Source organism: Chamaea fasciata, unplaced genomic scaffold (genome assembly GCF_029207755.1).
Source record: "Chamaea fasciata isolate MVZ Bird 193981 ecotype frontalis unplaced genomic scaffold, bChaFas1.0.hap1 SCAF_14, whole genome shotgun sequence".
Taxonomy (NCBI): Eukaryota; Metazoa; Chordata; class Aves; order Passeriformes; family Sylviidae; genus Chamaea; species Chamaea fasciata.
This window is the reverse complement of record NW_027094099.1, coordinates 19,283,981-19,302,904: the sequence shown is the minus strand read 5'-3', so window position 1 is coordinate 19,302,904 and position 18,924 is coordinate 19,283,981. Positions and strand designations below refer to the sequence as shown.

General features: G+C 44.3%; 1 protein-coding gene across 1 annotated transcript in view; it reads right to left on the bottom strand.

Annotated features, from left to right (window-relative positions):
• Positions 1–18,924, bottom strand: part of PIAS1 (protein inhibitor of activated STAT 1) — a 67,757-nt gene that overhangs the window by 13,417 nt on the left and 35,416 nt on the right. The window contains exons 3-8 of the mRNA XM_066196799.1: positions 10,953–11,037; positions 9,941–9,988; positions 8,162–8,252; positions 7,501–7,635; positions 2,787–2,892; positions 1,485–1,558 (exon numbers count right to left, since the gene is read on the bottom strand). Coding sequence (XP_066052896.1) covers positions 1,485–1,558; positions 2,787–2,892; positions 7,501–7,635; positions 8,162–8,252; positions 9,941–9,988; positions 10,953–11,037 — 539 coding nt within the window. The remainder of the gene's footprint in view (positions 1–1,484; positions 1,559–2,786; positions 2,893–7,500; positions 7,636–8,161; positions 8,253–9,940; positions 9,989–10,952; positions 11,038–18,924) is intronic.

Genomic DNA, 18,924 nt, shown 5'->3' with positions numbered 1-18,924 from the left:
TTTGGGAAAAACTGCATTTCCCACCACTGTGCCAGATTCCTGCCAAAAAACCCCACTGCATTCATTTCTTTTACAAAACATTTCGGTCTTTCTTTGCTAAAAAAACCAGGAGTTTTTGTAAACAAAGCGGCAAAACCTCCAGGAAAACCCCCGGATTGGGAATTTTTCTCCTCTTAAATATTTGGTCCAGCAAAAGAACACGAATTTGAGTTTTTTTCCCTGAAATCCAGACTCAGAGCAGCCCCTCTGCATCCTGCACAACTCCCAGGGAAGTTCTGAGCAGCCTCAGGGCAAAATTAGGATTATAAAGACTAAATCCACCACCCTGATTTGTTTTCCTGGATATTCCCGTGGAGAATTCCAGCCAGGAGAGAGAGGGGAGAGCAGCAGTGATGCTGAATTCCTGAATTCTCCACCCAAATCAGCTTTTTCAGGGTTACACCTTCAGAGAACTCAAACATCAGAAAACAACCAGAAGTTATGGATAAAAAATAAATATGGATAAAACCCAATATGGATAAAAAATAAAATGGACAAAAAATAAAGATGGATAAAAAATAAAATGGATAAAAAATAAATATGGATAAAAATAAAGATGGATAAAAATAAATATGGATAAAAATAAATATGGATAAAAATAAAGATGGATAAAAAATAAAATGGATTAAAAATAAAGATGGATAAAAAATAAAATGGATTAAAAATAAAGATGGATAAAAAATAAAGATGGATAAAAAAATAAATATGGATCAAAAAAATATTCAAATATTCTGAATATTTGACCTGAAACCAGTCCCAGGGATTAAAACAAGTGCATTCCATGTTAATATTGGGAATGTATCACTCTAAATTATTATCACTATAAATGATAATATTTATCATTATATTAATTAATAATTATCATTATAAATTTATAGCTGATAAATCCAGGTATAAAACAGTGCATCTACTTTGCCGTTAATGAGCAAACCAAGAGCTCTGCCTCTTGCACGCCCTGGAATATTTGGAATATTCTGTTCATTCCAGTTATTAATAAATTGCTGGAATTTTTTCCTCCCGCTTCCCACTGGATCAAAACCATTTTTTTTTTCCCCCCAGGACGCTGCTTTGTTTTTAAAATTCAAATCATGAAATGATGTGCCTATCACAGGAATTTCAGTGCGTGCTGCATCCTTTGAGCACCAAATTCTCCCCCTTTTTCCCCCTTCGGAGAGTTTTTACCCACCCAAGCCCAACCTGCCCACTCAGACGACGCAGTGACAGATTTAAACGTTTGCTTACATAGATTTGGAGCAACGTTTTTCAAGCTAATGGAATATTCCTGATTTTCCCCTGGGGTATTTCAGCAGCTTTTAAAAGCACAGAGAGTTTCAGCTGTCTCAGTGGAAACCAGGTAAACTCCAGGGAACTTCTCCCGCAACAGCCACGTTCCCATCAGAATCACTTTTCAGGGAATTAAAAAAAAAACCCAAAAATCAACTTACTGGACAAAGAAGAGACACTCTTAAGCTGGTCGTTGCTATTTCACTGTCTGGGTCAGCTGTTAGTTTCTCTTTAACTGGCATGAAAAAAGAAAAAAAAAATAAAATTAGGTTAATTCAGACGTGAATTGGACGATCAAGAAATAAAATGGTGTGGTGAACTTTGAATTTAAGACTCCTAAAAATGTGTTTACCCAGGGATGTCTTAACTCCTTCCCACGTGCAACTTTGCACCTGACCATTGTTTAATATTTAACGTCCCATTAATTCCACTCCTAACTTCCAGCTGAAGTTGTTGACCTTGTTGTTCACTCCCCCACGGAGAGGCACCACTGCAAACCCCCCAAAACCCTCAACAAGTGACTGAAAACTGAGAAGCAAATCGAGCAACAGGAATTCAGCAGCACCTTGCCAAAACCTGAGACTGAAATAACTGGAGTCTTTAATTTCTGGAGGTTTTTTCATCCTCTGATTTTTATTTACGCGGCCTGTTTCATGAGCAGTCACTGGTCAAATGAACAAGCCAGACTCATTTTATTCCTGGAACTCTCTGGATTTTGGTGCATTTAAATCATCAAACTGCATTAAATTAGGATTAATTAATGTCCAGCACTTCATTATTTAGCGCTGGGTTCATTTTTTCTCTTCTGGAGAAGGCACAACACCTGATGTGAGCATTAAAAACTGATCAGGGAATGGGATTTCCCCCTCTCCCTGTGCCTACACCTTCATTCTCACCCTGCAGAGCAGCAGCCACCTGGAATTCTCTGGATTTTGGTGCATTTAAATCATCAAACTGCATTAAATTAGGACTAATTAATGTCCAGCACTTCATTATTTAGCGCTGGGTTCATTTTTTCCCTTCTGGAGAAGGCACACCACCTGATTTTTGAGCATTCAACGCTGAACAGGCGCTGGGGTTTTCCCCCTCTCCCTGAAAACCCAACCCAGGGCAGTTTTTGCCGGCGTTTTTCTGACACGAGTTTCCACCGACTCGCTGTGCCATTCAAACACACGGACACGCTCGCGCCATTCCGCACAAACAAAGCCAGGATGGAAAGAGATTCTCTCGCATTTTTTCCCCCCCTCGCAGTGTCAACAGGGTTCCTGGACTGGCTCCTAGTGCAAACAAAAGCCTCCGAGTCTTTGGAGCCGCACACAAAGAACTCCACTATCACATTCCCAAAGCCCAGAGGGCTGTAGGAAGCCCAAAGCTTGGTCAGAGCACAGCCCGAACTCCCAATCTCCCTTCCCCAAAAGCGATTTCTTTTCTCCCTTTGGAACAAAATCCCAGCAGACGCGTACTGAGCGCTCTGGAGTGATCCGGGTTCCGGATGCCCTTGGCCCGCAACCGCTGCAGGAGCACCGTGGAGGAGAGCTGCTTCACCAGGTACACTGCCATGGAATAGTTCTGCAAAGAAAACACAGAAAGCACCAGGAACTTCAGAGGAAATACCAAAAACACCAGGGAAAACACCAAAAACTTCAGAGAAACGCTGTCTGCAGCATGTAACAGTTTGTATGGGGACTGCAGGGCACCGTGGAGGAGAGCTGCTTCACCAGGTACACTGCCATGGAATAGAGCTGGAAAACACCAGAGAAAATACCAAAAACACCAGAGAAAACACCAAAAACTTCAGAGAAAACACCAAAATCTTCAGAGAAACGCTGTCTGCAGCACAGGCAGCCTGCATACAGTTTGCTATGGGACTGCAGGGCACGGTGAGGGGAGAGTTGCCTCGCCAGGTACAGCGCCATGGAATAGAGCTGGAAAACACCAAGAACTGCAGGGAAAACACCCAAACCATGAGAGCAAAGCCTGTCTGCAGGCCTGGACAGGATGCAGTCTGTTCCAGGATCCCAGGGCACCGCGGCTGGGACACGGCAAAGCTCTCAGAGAAAAGTCTTCAGGAAGTTCACAGGGCCGGAGCCTGAGAGGCAACAAAAGTGACTTCACGCTTCACTGAGGCTGAGCTGCAGCCAAGCCTTGAAAACGGCACTCAGGGCACCTCTGGAAGTTCTGCACCGTGTCAGACACGCAGGCCACCCCTCTACACAGCGTCGTGTACATGGATAACGACCAGCACCGCGCTGGTGTCAGGATATTGAATTCTATATGGACAATGTTCAGCACTGCGCTGGTGTCAGGACACTGAATTCTATATGGACAATGTTCAGCACCGCGCTGGTGTCAATATATTGAATTCTATATGGACAATGTTCAGCACCGCGCTGGTGTCAATATATTGAATTCTATATGGACAATGTTCAGCACCGCGCTGGTGTCAATATATTGAATTCTATATGGACAATGTTCAGCACCGCGCTGGTGTCAATATATTGAATTCTATATGGACAATGCTCAGCACCGTGCTGGTGTCAATATATTGAATTCTATATGGACAATGTTCAGCACTGCGCTGGTGTCAATATATCGAATTCTATATGGACAATGTTCAGCACTGCGCTGGTGTCAGGACACTGAATTCTATATGGACAATGTTCAGCATTGCGCTGGTGTCAATATATTGAATTCTATATGGACAATGTTCAGCACTGCGCTGGTGTCAGGATATTGAATTCTATATGGACAATGTTCAGCACCGCGCTGGTGTCAGGACACTGAATTCTATATGGACAATGTTCAGCACTGCGCTGGTGTCAATATATTGAATTCTATATGGACAATGTTCAGCACTGCGCTGGTGTCAATATATTGAATTCTATATGGACAATGTTCAGCACCGCGCTGGTGTCAATATATTGAATTCTATATGGACAATGTTCAGCACTGCGCTGGTGTCAGGATATTGAATTCTATATGGACAATGTTCAGCACCGCGCTGGTGTCAGGATATTGAATTCTATATGGACAATGTTCAGCACTGCGCTGGTGTCAATATATTGAATTCTATATGGACAATGTTCAGCACTGCACTGGTGTCAATATATTGAATTCTATATGGACAATGTTCAGCACCGCGCTGGTGCCAGGATATTGGATTTTATATTGACAATATTCAGCACTGCACTGGTGTCATTACACTCAATTTTATATGGAAAATGTTCAGTATTGGTGTCAATGCATTGAATTTTATATGGATCATGTTCAGCACTGCACTGGTCTCACTATATTTAATTTTATATTGATAATATTCAGCACTGCACTGGTCTCAGTATATTTAATTTTCTATGGATAATGTTCAGCACTGCACTGGTCTCACTATATTTAATTTTCTATGGATAATATTCAGCACTGCACTGGTCTCAGTGCATTTAAGGAAAGCCGTCAGATCAAATATGATCAGAATTTTTTTTTTTTTTAATTAAAGCTTCTTTTGTTTTCAAAATAGGAAAACGAGCAGCGATGCCTCCTGCACTCAACTGCCTCTGAAAAGTGAATTTCAGCACCAAGGCAGGGCAGAACCCAGCTCTGTCCAAAGTCCCTCAGCTCAGCTGAGCCTTCCCTCATGGAATCAACTCTTCCTACCATGGACTTCAAATTCCTGGGATTTCTGAAGCTCTCACTTTCCTTATAATCACCAAAAAAAAAAAAAAAAAAAAAGAATCAGGTTATAAATGTCTTTCTACAAATGTGACTCAGCAGCAGCAACCCCTCAACCCCCGGAATGGAAAGGACCAAATCTGTGTTCTCCCGTTTGAGTCCATCGATTCTTTTTTTGATCTGAACATTGGCTAAACCTGGAGCTGCACTGACATAATTTAAACGGAGAAATAAGAGGTTTCCCTCAGCAACTGCCACACTTAAAAAAAAAAAAAAATAATCCAAGTCATTGTGACATCTCCCCATCCTTTATTTAGGATCCGAAGGCGGGATTTCAGCGATGGATCTCACCACAAAAACCACCCCAAACTGAAGGAGCATCGGCACCACCACGCTTTAAATATTTCATCCTCCCCAGTGAACCCTCCTCACGGCGTTAAAAACCACCCCTGCCTTACCTTGTTTGTTCAATGCCTCAATTAAGAGAGGGGAGTCAGGAAAAAAAAAATGCTAATTAACGCTGTGAAATTATTTACCGACAGCTTGAGTCTACAAAGGCTGGAGCTTGCCCCGAGGCATCCGTACAGATTGTGGAAAAATCACAGTCAGGGGCTCCGGCAAAGGTAAAAGGGAGCACAGCTGGGACAGGAGCTGAGTCTGGAGGGAAGGGCAGAGGGAAACTCGAATTTTGTGCTGATTTGGAGGGAAGGGGGAGAGGGAAACTCGAATTTTGTGCTGATTTGGAGGGAAAGGGGAGAGGGAAACTCGAATTTTGTGCTGATTTGGAGGGAAAGGGCAGAGGGAAACTCGAATTTTGTGCTGATTTGGAGGGAAAGGGCAGAGGGAAACTCGAATTTTGTGCTGATTTGGAGGGAAAGGGGAGAGGGAAACTCGAATTTTGTGCTGATTTGGAGGGAAGGGGGAGAGGGAAACTCGAATTTTGTGCTGATTTGGAGGGAAAGGGGAGAGGGAAACTCGAATTTTGTGCTAGGCAGGCACAGGTAAATGTAAAGTGATTCCTCGTATTTCACTGTCTGAAATATGAGGAATTATTTTATGTTTAAAATATGAAATTAAATTATATTGATTTGTTATATATTTATTAAATTGTATTGGTTTAGTATGTTATTATTCAATACAGTAAATTATAGTGATTATTATAATTCAAGCCTCAATAAAGCTAATTTGGAAGGGTTGTGTCTCAAAGAATCAATTTAGGAAGGATCGTTTTGGGTTTTGTTTTTGGGGGGGATTTTTTTTGTGTTTTTCGGGGGGTTTTTTGTCATTTTTTTTGTGTATCTTGTATATCTTTTGGTGGAATTCCAGGATGGAAAGGATCTTAAAGCAGATGCCAGTCCAGCCCTGCCGTGGGACACCTGCCCCTCTCCCAGGCTGCTCCAAGCCTGCCCGACCTGGCTTTGGATAATTCTGGGATCTGACTGATGCCCCGAAGTTACCCAAAATGTTCTTTGTAACTGCTGAACCTGCGAAACCCGAGCGGCAGCCAGTTCCCAAGGGACTGCCTCAAACCTGGGGCACTTTCTCGGCCCTAAATCCTGAACCCTGACTCCCTCAGCTCCATCCACCCCGCAGGCTGATTCTGAACCGCTTCTCCCTGATACCTGCAGCTCTCATTAGACACAAGAGCGTTTTTATTTTGGTTTTTTTAACCAAAATCACTCAGCCAATCCTTTATCCCCCCATCTGAATGGAGATTTGTTTTCAGCTCCACAAGAAATCCACCACGAAACCCCACCCTGATGTTTGAGCACGGCCTGTTGTGCCTGACTGGAGCCCTAAGCATTTGTTTTTTTTTCTTTCCACAGTGACAAATTCTTGGCCAAAGTTTCACCTCGGGACAATTCCGGGCACTTCTAAAGAACAGGATGGGGAGGGCAGTGGAATGGCCCATCCAGCAGCTTTGCTGCCAGCACTGAAAGCAGCTCAGTCACCGAGGGGCTGATTTATTTCGAAGTCACTTTTTGCAGCGCGTTCCAGATTTAATGAATCGATCCGGCGGGACAGCAGCGGTTTTCTGACGTGGGTCGTAACGTTCCTCCCCACAGACACAAAAAAAAGTGATAAAAACACGAGGTTTTAAAGGTGAAGGGTGAGGAGAAGTGGGAAAAAGGCCGGAGGGATTTAAATCAGTTGGGCTGGGCTGGTTTTGTGCCCACACTCACAGCCCTAAAGGGCCGCTCTGTGCTCCGTGTCACCCCAAGCCAAGCTTTGTCAAGTCCCCGAAGTCAGGAGGAGCCTCAAAGTCTGAAGTTTGGCTGAATCAACAAACAAAAGGTTTGGAGGACGCCTTGATCTCTTTATCTGGGCCCTCCCTGAGTCGCAGAGATGAGGAGGGAGAGCTCCCAGCCCAAAGGTGAGGAGGGATCTGAGAGGGAGCACCGCCCGGCCCCGCGGAATTCCAGCAGAGCGAGGAGCCTCCGTGGCCACCCCAGCAAGGACTTTGTGCACTGAATCCTGTCCAAAAGAGACCAAAGAGAGGCCAGAGGCACTCACCCTGCCGATCTCTGCAGTCCAGGACACCACGATGGTGTTGGGGACCGTGGTGGACAGGCGGACGAGTGAGGTAATGTTGATTGGTCGGCTGGGGCGCTTTGGTTCCACACCGTTTTTGGTTGGGGGCAGGTAGCCCTAAAAAAAAAAACAACAAAACAACAAGATTTCAGCTCTCAGAAACAAGAATTCCACAATTCTCCTGCCTCCTGCCCCTCCCAAGACACCTGCACCAGGCTCGGTGTTTAATTCAAAGAGAGAAGGAGCAGGCAATAAATTATCGAGCGTTTCATAAGCTCTTTCTCCTGATGGAAATCCAAAATCCGAACCCTGCCCACAGAAACACCAAAAGGAACTTCGCCACCTCTCCTGTCTCAGCAAAACTAAACAAAAAAAAACCCCAAACTTTGGAGCAGAGTTTCTAAAATTCAACCTTTTTTTTCCTTTTCTCTGTTTTCGTTAATAATACTAAATATGTGCTCTTAAAAAGGGAGGTTTTAACTTCCACATTAACTTCCGGATCTACTGGCTACAACAAATGACTCCATCTTTTCTATTCATTCCAGTGCTCCGGAATGTGAGAACGAAGACTGGGATAAATTTTCAGGCAGATAATTGCTAATGCTGCATCCCAAAATGTGCATTGAGAGAAGATTTCACTTACTGGAAGGCTGCATGGTTTCCCATTTACTTTCACACACAGGTTGGGTGGGAAGTGATCTTCTTGCGGACAACTGGTTTCTGATAAACAAAACCTGAAAGCAAAGAGCTGCCATCACCTTTCACTTTTAAAAGCGATTTGAAGATCATCTCTTCCTAGAAGGAATTGTTTCTCCACCGAGCTAAGAAATCACGACCGATCCTGCTGAACACAGCCCTCAAACGATGCCAAAAAAGCAGGAAAACCCCCCAAAATCACCGTGGTTCAAGCAGGGTGGAGGTTCCTCCTCAGACTCCTTGAATTCCTCAGCCTGACTCATTCCCAATCCCGGTTTCTCCTCTCCCTTTTTTTCCGCACAGGACCAAGGAGTCACAAAGGACATTTCCCGATTTCTCCTCTCCCTTTTCTCCGCACAGGACCGAGGTGTCACAAAGGACATTTCCCGATTTCTCCTCTCCCTTTTCTCCGCACAGGACCGAGGAGTCACAAAGGACATTTCCCGATTTCTCCTCTCCCTTTTCTCCACACAGGACCGAGGTGTCACAAAGGACATTTCCCAATTTCTCCTCTCCCTTTTCTCCGCACAGGACCGAGGTGTCACAAAGGACATTTCCCAATTTCTCCTCTCCCTTTTCTCCGCACAGGACCAAGGAGTCACAAAGGACATTTCCCGATTTCTCCTCTCCCTTTTCTCCGCACAGGACCGAGGTGTCACAAAGGACATTTCCCGATTTCTCCTCTCCCTTTTCTCCAGCCTGAGCTCTCCACACGTGTCACAAAGGACATTTCCCGATTTCTCCTCTCCCTTTTCTCCACACAGGACCGAGGTGTCACAAAGGACATTTCCCGATTTCTCCTCTCCCTTTTCTCCAGCCTGAGCTCTCCACACGTGTCACAAAGGACATTTCCCGATTTCTCCTCTCCCTTTTCTCCGCACAGGACCGAGGAGTCACAAAGGACATTTCCCGATTTCTCCTCTCCCTTTTCTCCGCACAGGACCGAGGTGTCACAAAGGACATTTCCCAATTTCTCCTCTCCCTTTTCTCCGCACAGGACCGAGGAGTCACAAAGGACATTTCCCACCACCCCAGCTGCCCTTTCAGCACAGCCAAGGAATCCTCAGGCCTCTCTGATGCTGAATTTGTTTGTTTTAAGTTCAAAGAGGTGGGTTTTTTGTTGGGTTTGGTTTTTTTTGGCTGCTGGATCCCCAGCGGGACACACCCTTCCTGCTCCCAGCCCAGCTCACGGACAAAGAGCATTCCGAGGAGCAGCAAAACCTCTCAGCTCCCCAGGAGTCCTCCCAGCCCTGTCCGTGCTCCAGGATAATCAAAGATGTTTTCCCTCGTCCCCTCCTCATCCCTTGGTCCATCCCCATCTGAGATGGGAATTTAATCAGAGACAGAGAATTTCATCGATTTACGATCGGTGAAAAACCCCCAAACTGGCAGAGAACTGACAGAGAATTTAATCAAATTTATAATTGATTAAAAAAAAAAACAAAAAACCAAAACCAATCCCAAAATGAACCAGGCTGGTGATTCCCAAAGTGCCTAAAGAAGCAGATCTTGGGATACCCATGGAATGAATCCCTGCTGGGAAAAAACAATCCCTGCCCGTGGATTTTCCAGCCCCAGGCGCAGGGAATCACAAACGTGGAGTTACAAGAAGGGATTCACTGACAAAACAATCAACCAGGACGAGGCTCTTTTCTTTTCCACCCAGGAATTCCCCAACCCTGCAGCTGATAAATCCTAAAAACCCCACAGGAAATAAAAGCCCTACCTTAGCTGGACCTGTACTGTGAAGTCACATTTGGTCCCAGAAATATCCCTGGAAACAAGAGAAAACGAGTTTAGAACATCCTGATTTGCACAGGATCCCTCAATGCTGCAATACAGAACTCCTCAAGAGCTTGCTGGAAGTTCAGTTTATGGAAAAAAAAACCAAACAAACTTGTTTTTTACACAAAAAAAAAGGTGTAGAATTGACACTTTTAGGTATATATAATTTATATATTAAAAAAAAAAAAAGAAAAAAAAATACATGTGGAGCAGATTTTCTGCTCTTGCTCAGACCGCCACTCTCTAAAGAGGTTTAAAGGAGGAGTTCTTAATTTTTTGAAGTAAATAAATAAATTCTGGTCTGACCTCTATTTTTGTGGGCTTTTTTTTTTTTTTTTTGGTTGGGTTTTTTGTTTGTTGCTTTTTCGTTTGGTTAGAGTTTTGGGGGTTTTTTGGTGTTTTTTTTCCTGGTTTTGGGGGGTTGGTTTGTTTTGACTTTTTTGTTTGCTGTTTGTAGGTTTGTTTGTTTGTTTCTTTGGGGGGTTGTGGGTTTTTTGGGGGGCTATTTTTCTGGGGTTTGAGGGGGTTTTTTTGTGAGGGTTTTTGTGGGGTTTTTTGTATATTATAAAGAAAATTCTGATGGGTCACCAAAAAGTCCCAACTTTATCATGAACTAACAGAGAACTTGGGGTTATTTTTGTAGTTTCCTGGGGTTGTTTTTGTGGAGTTTTTTGGGGGGTTTTTTTGTATATTATAAAGAAAATTCTGATGGGTCACCATAAAGTCCCAACCTTATAATAAATCAACAGAGAACTTGGTGGCAAAGAAGAGCTGCAAGAATTTGGATTTGAGGAGAACTCAACGCCACAAAACTCAGCGGCGGGCTTGAATTCTCTCCTCCCTACATTCTCTCCTCCCCAGAGGAGTTTTCCCTTCCCATTTCCCAGGCAGGGAGGTGGAAAAGCTGCTCCTTTTGGGGGAATTTTCGGGGATTTCAGGGCTGCTGGACTCACATGGAGCTGCTGATCTGCTGCACTTGCTGCGGCGTCAGCGCGAAGGCAAAGCAGGTTTCCCGAAACCTCTGGCTGTTGTCTGAGGCTGCGAAAAGACAGAGAGCAGAGAGCATCAAAAAGCAGCCAGGAAAAAAAAAGATCAGGAAAAACCGTCAAAATCAAGTTAAAACACACTCTTTTTTTCATTATTTTTTTTTATGGAAGTATCAGGACACATCTGGGCTCTGAAGAGCTTTCGAGGAAGTCGCCGCTGAAAATCCTCCTGTAAATAAAAACACAACGAACAAAACCTGATGTGCCCATAAGAGCGAACATTAAAACGGGGGTGGAGATAACGGCCGGGCTGAGGCAAATCAAAGCTTTTTATGGCTGTAATTTGGGGTCAAACGTGCTCTGCTATTAAACAAAAATACCTCTTGGGGCTTCTCATCAATCACCTTTTTTATTTCCCTCAAGGCAGCAGATCGGGAGAAGTTCACAGAGGGCCATCTCACATTTCACCCTGGTACCTGACGGACTCAAATGCACCAAATCTATCCAGAATAAACCAAGAACTCGTGAGACCTGCAGCTGTAAAATCTGAGTTTAAAACCTTTCCGCTCCGCGCCACTCCAGAACTGACCAGTGCTCCGCAGCGAAACGTCCCTCCCTGCTGGAAACGAAGGTTCAAGATCTCTGAAATTGTGCTGGCGGCTAAAGCCCAGCCTTGCACAGGGCCACTGCAGCAAGGGAAAGGGTGGGTTTTTAAAATAATAAAGGAAAAGAAAGCATCATCTCCCCCAGAGAATTATTCCGCACACTCACCAACGCACACGGAATGGAAAGCTGCTTGTCGGTTGCACCTAAATCTCATTATTCTGCAGAATTTCTGAATTTCTGGATAAATTTCCCTTTTTTTTGGGCCAACACACACTGAATAAAAAGCTGCTTATCAGTCGCACTTCAGCCTCATTATTCTTCAGAATTTTAGAATTTCTGGATAAATATCCTGGATAAATTTCCTATTTTTTTGGACCAACACACACGGAATGGAAAGCTGCTTGTCAGTTGCACTTCCACCTCATTACTCTTCACAATTTTATAAGTTCTGGATAAATATCCTGGATAAATTTCCCTAAATTTCCCTTTTTTTTGGACCAACCCATACTGAATGGAAAGCTGCTTATCAGCTGCACCTCAACCTCATTATTCTTCACAATTTCTGAACTTCTGGATAAATATTCTGGATAAATTTCCCATTTTTGGGGGGCTAACACACACTGAATAAAGAGCTCCTTATCAGTCGCACTTCAACCTCATTATTCTTCACAATTTTAGAATTCCTGGATAACTATCCTGGGTAAAATTCCCATTTCTTTGGTTTACTACGAAGCCCTCCTTGCCTCATCCCCGAGTGACAGCTGAGTGAACATTTCAGGCCGAGGATGGAGAAATTTTTGCTCCAAACAACACCAAAAGGCCTCGATGGGAGTGGAAATATCCCAGCGAGCCACCTCCCAAAATTCCATTTTTTTAAAAATCTTTCCTGCTCCCCAAATCCTCCCATTCCCCCCACGATTATCAGCTGGAACAGGGAGCACCAAGCTGCTGGAATCCCGCGGAAAGAATTCTTCAGTTATTTATAAATAACTTCTGAAATGCATCCGAGGTTTCCTGCAGGAACCGCGGACACAATGTATACAATTGACAACGAAAAGCTGCTCTCCTATAGAACCTGACACCTATTTTTAGCTGCCAAACGGCCAAGAGCACAATTGCAGACTCTAATTAACCAAAGCTGAAAATGCACTGCAGGGAAACGAGGGAATTCCAGGTGTTGTTTCTGTGGTTTTATCTGCTGGGGTGATTTTTTTTCTCCCAGGTATTATTGGCTTTAGCCTGGAAATTGTCAATTTTAAATAAAAAAGCTTTATTTAAAAAAGTTCCGGAAGGTTTTTTTGGGGATCTTTTGGTGTGAACTGCAGCACTTGATTAATTAAAAACTGCTGGTTATCAATGCCACCTTCATTTAAAGCTCAATTATCCAGAGAAGCCCAACCAGCAGCTACCAGAACTCCTTGGATTTCCCAAGATTTTCCCTTTCCCACTTTTTTCGCAGCAGCTCCAATTTAGGGAAACGGGCAAACAGGAGGAACTGGAAGCGTGTGAAGCAGGAAAACTGACCAAATTTGGACCTGAGGTTGCAAAATTCAATCCTGTTTCCTCTGCTCGTGTTGATTTATTATAAAAATATTCATTTTTTAGTAAATAGGGATATAAGAGTGGGGTTTGAACTCCCGTATTAATGGAATCACCGAGTTATTAAAGGTTGGAAAAGACCTCAAAGTTCACCAGGTTGAACTCCTGCCTGAACAGCACTTTGTCCATTAACCCAAAATCCGAGTTTTGAGCCTTTCCAGGGATGGCGGTTCCACGTTTTCCTGGGAAAGCTGGTTTCATCCTTAACCACTCTCCCAGGAAAGAGACAGCTCCTGATTCCCACCCGTTGGATTGGCCGAACGAAAGCACTGATCCGTTTCTTTGGGACATCCTGGGAGTTCCCCTGTTGAGGACAGGAGAACAGCCTCTGCTTGAACCAAAAACTGACATAAAAAAGGTCTCTGACATTTCTCCCTGAGATTTGGGGGTTTTTGGGGTTTTGGGGTTTTCAGTGGGTTCTGTGCAGTTCTGCTGCAGCCCCCAAGAGGAGACCTGGGAAGGGACTGACAGGACAAGGGGTGAGGGGATCACAGGGACAGGGGGTGGGATGGGATTTGGGAGCGGGGAGAGGGAATTCCCAGAGAAGCTCCTGGGAGTGTCCAAGGCCAGGCTGGACAGGGCTGGGAACACCCTGGAATAGGGGATGGGATCCATGGGATCTGGGATGGGATCAGTGGGATGGGATCAATGGGATGGGATCCATGAGATGGGATGGGATATGGGATATGGGATGGGATGCGATCAGTGGGATGGGATGGGATCAGTGGGATGGGGATGGGGATAAATGCGATGGAATGGATGGGATGGGATGGGATCAGTGGGATGGGATCCATGAGACGGGATGGGATCAGTGGGATGGGATCAATGGGATGGGATCCATGAGATGGGATCCATGAGATGGGATGGGATGGGATGGGATATGGGATATGGGATGCGATCAGTGGGATGGGATGGGATCAGTGGGATGGGATCCATGAGATGGGATGGGATCAGTGGGATGGGATCAATGGGATGGGATCGATGAGATGGGATGGGATGGGATGGGATATGGGATATGGGATGGGATCAGTGGGATGGGGATGGGGATAAATGCGATGGAATGGATGGGATGGGATGGGATCAGTGGGATGGGATCCATGAGATGGGATGGTTTGGGGATGGGATCAGTGGGATGGGATGGGATCAATGGGATGGGATGGTTTGGGGATGGGATCAATGGGATCAGTGGGATGGGATGGAATCAGTGGGATGGGAATGGATGGGATGGGATGGGATCCATGAGATGGGATGGGATCAGTGGGATGGGATGAGATCAGTGGGATCAATGGGATGGGATGGGATGGGATGGGATATGAGATGGGATGGGATCAGTGGGATGGGATGAGATCAATGGGATCAATGGGATGGGATCAATGGGATTGGATCAATGGGATCAGTGGGATGGGATGGGATCAGTGGGATGGGATCAATGAGATGGGATCAATGGGATGGGATCAGTGGAATCTGTGGGATGGGATCAATGGGATGGGATGGGAATGGGATCCATGGAATGGGACCAGTGGGATCTGTGGGGTGGGATAAGTGGGATAGGATGGGATCAGTGGGATGGGATGGGTTGGGAATGGATGAGATGGGGATGGGTGGGATCAGTGGGATGGGAATGGATGGGATGGGATGGTTTGGGGATGGGATCAATGGGATCAGTGGGATGGGATGGAATCAGTGGGATGGGAACGGATGGGATGGGATCCATGAGATGAGATCAATGGGATGGGGATGGAATCCGTGGGATGGGATCAGTGGGATCTATGGGGTGGGATGAGGATGGGATCAGTGGGATGGGATCCACGGGATTTCAGCTCCCAATCCCAATCCAACCCCTCTGGAACCCTGTGCTGTGCCCCTGCCTCAATGACTGTGACCCAAACCCTGGGACCTGCCGGATCCCGGATTCCCAGGATCCCCAGGATTCCCAGGATCCCCAGGATTCCCAGGAAAGCAGCTCTGCTCCCCACAGGCAGCTCTGTGCACAGCCCTGGGATCGGTCATCACCACGGGAGCACGGCCAGGCTGCAAAGAGCGAAGGGGAAACAAAAAAAACCAACCCAACCCAACCCCGCTAATTAGGCAGAGACGCTTCAAAAGGCAATCAAAGTATTTCCAGACTCGCGACAGCCCCAGCAGGGCGGGCAGAGGGACGGAGACACACAAGGAGCTCCCCGAAATTACAACTGGGTTACGCTCGGGCCCCTCAGCTGCTCCCAGGATACAACTCTGCCCAAAAAAAGAGATAAAATCTGATTATTTTCTTTGTGGTTTTGGCTAATCGTCTCCCCTTATCATCTTTCTCATGGCCGTGTGGAGCCCTTGCAGATCTGCTCAGCCTCCAAACGAGGCGTGAAGATCCCACCAAACCACATCAAACAGAGCAGCTTTCCCACTAAAACCCCATTCCCAGCTCCATCTCTGCCTCCAGCTCCTCCGTTCCCAAAGAGCTGAGAGTTTCCCGAGGCGGAAACGTCGGAAAATTGGGAATTCCGGGGCGCAGAAAAGCTGAGGGATTTCTGTTCATTCACCCGCTGCAGCTGCTGTGCTTAAAACACCAAAGAGATCCTGGCGGGCCAAGCACAGAATTTACTTTTGGAACTTCTGCAGGATGATTAAAACCAGGAAAAAACCCAGAGTTTTGGACAATAAAACCACTCTGAGGGCCACGAACACGACGGTGCCCGGCGAACGCCGAGCCTGACCGAACAAAAGAAAGGTAAAAATAGATCTGCAAAGCAGGAGGATGGAAACAGAATTTATAACCCAACGAAGCTGGAATCCGGCCAGGACACCAGAACCAATGTGGACACTCTTCAGAAAGACGCCAGGAACGGGTTTTTTTGGGAGGGGGGAGTTTGGGTTTGTTGTTTCTTTTCCGTAACTCTGATTTGTTCAATATTAAATGTTTTCTTTAGCACTGGGAACGCAACGGAGCTTGGAAGAGACAAGAGCACAAAAAGCTTCCAAAAATCCCGGAGTCTCTTCTCCCAAACTTTCCTCGTCCTGTTTCACTCCAGGAATGATCCAGGGACAAAATCATTTCTCGCTGCTGGTGGATTTCCTTAAAATTCATTTCGCTGAGGTAAAAAGTTTCCCAAATTTGAGGGAAAAACTGTTTTAATACGTGGCATTCCCGGGGCCAAAACACTTCAAATTGTATAGGAAGATAAATAGAAATGTAACTAAAATAGATTATAATAAAAATATAAGTATTTTATAATATATTCATATATATTTTTAATATATAACATATATAATACACAATATACATAATATATAATATATATTACAATATATATTATATTATATTATATATCTAATATAAAAGATTATATATAATATAAAATATTATATCTATAATATATAATATATAAAATATAATATACAATATATAATATTTAATATATAATATTTAATAGATTATATATCATGTCTTATATATTATATATTACATATTATATATATTATATATATTATTTACTATATATAGTATCTAATATCTAATATCTAATATATTATATATCATATATTATATATTATATATCATATATCATATAATACATATTATATATTATATGTTATATGTTATATGTTATATGTTATATGTTATATATTATATATTATGTCTTATGTCTCATATATTATATATTATCTATTATATAAATATTGAATATAATAGAATATAAAATTTATAATATACATATTAATTATATTAACGGGATAAATATTTTATGATATGAAATTATAAATATAAATATAGATATACACATACATATAGATATAAATATACACACACTGCAAATATATATGTGTGTATACATATATTAATTTAAAATATATGTATATCCACCCAATCAACAGATCACCTAATCAATCAATTAATAAGCCCATAAGTGACACACAAATGAATAAATAAATGAATGCCACAAGGAATAAAAACGAGACAGAAAAGCCCTTTTCTACTCATTCTCCTCCTCATTTTGGAAAACCCCTCCGAGCACCAGAGCGAAAAAAAACCCAAAAATCAGCTTGAGCGGCTGAATTTCCAACAGCTCTAAAAATATTCGGTTCCACCTCACCAGTCCCCAGGGCTAAAAATAGCCACGCCAAGGCTCCTGCAGCCAAACGTCTCCCTGCTGCCTGGAGAAAAAGCCGCTCTCTCAATTCCCACCCCGGCACAGACACCTCCCGACCTCCCAGGAATTCTCTGGGGGAGCTGAGGGTGTTTCCTAACCGCCGAGAAAACCGATATTCATCTTCCCGTCATCATCAGCAATTCCGAGATACTGCAGGGAATGGGTTAGAATTAGATTGGACTGAAATCCAACCTGCACTCGACACAAGGATTAGCTAAAACATCGTTAAACGGGCCCTTTATTCCCAGTGATTCCCACTAATCGGGGTTATTTCCAAAAAAAACTGTAAAAGAAGTCGTGGAAGAGGATGAGGAGCGGAGGGAATTTTTGCTGCGTGCTGTAATGAAAACCAAGAGGTGCCAAATTGGGTTATTCACTAACCTGATGGCCTGGCCGAGCCGAATTTGTCAAAATACTGAACAGAAATAAATCTGGAGTAGCTGCTGGGATTTCCTGCTGAGCCTGGAAAGGAGGAAAAGGTTTTTTTCCTTCCCCCAGAGGGTGGTGGGACAACCCCCCAGGGAACGGGACCGTTCCCAAGGCTGCCACAACTCCAGGAATATCGGGATAATCCCCCTCACAGGGTGGGATTTTGGGGTTGGGCTGGAAAACCCTTCCCAGCTCGGGACATTCCCCAATTCTCGTTCCTCCTCCCCACGCGGGTGAGGTGCCTCATTCTGCTTTTCAACACCAGAAGGCGACAACTTCCATTTATTCCTCTACCGACCATCCCCGCTGACAATTTCATCTCCTCCTCCCAGCCGCACCAAAACTCTGCTTTAGACGAAGGCGCAGAGAACACTGGAAATGCTGAAGATGTTAAAATACAGAGAGGGTTTGGATGCAAAGCAGGAAATCCGTAACTCAACAGCCACCCGGAAGGATTCAGGAAATGCTGGTGAGAGTGAGCTAGGAAAAGTTTGGGAGAAGAAACGCTGTGAGTTTTTAAGCATTTTGTGCTCTTGACTCTTCCAAGCTCGGCTGCGTTCTCAGTATTAAAGAAAATTGAATGTTGTAAAATTTAATAAATTATAGTTATGGAAAAGAAACAGCAAACCAAACACCCCAAAATCCAGTATCTGCACCCCAAAATCCAACACCTGCACCCCAAAATCCAACATCTGCACCCCAAAATCCAATACCTGCACCCCAAAATACAACATCTGCATCCCAAAATCCAACACCTGCACCCCAAAATCCAACACCTGCACCCCAAAATCCTACATCTGCACCCCAAAATCCAATACCTGCACCCCAAAATACAACATCTGCACCCCAAAATCCAATACCTGCACCCCAAAATCCAATATCTGCACCCCAAAATCCAATATCTGCACCCCAAAATCCAACACCTGCACCCCAAAATCCAACATCTGGATCCCAAAATCCAATACCTGCACCCCAAAATACAACATCTGCACCCCAAAATCCAATACCGGCACCCCAAAATCCAACATCTGCACCCCAAAATCCAACACCTGCACCCCAAAATCCATATCTGCACCCCAAAATCCAACACCTGCACCCCAAAATCCTACATCTGCACCCCAAAATCTAATACCTCCACCCCAAAATCCAACATCTGGATG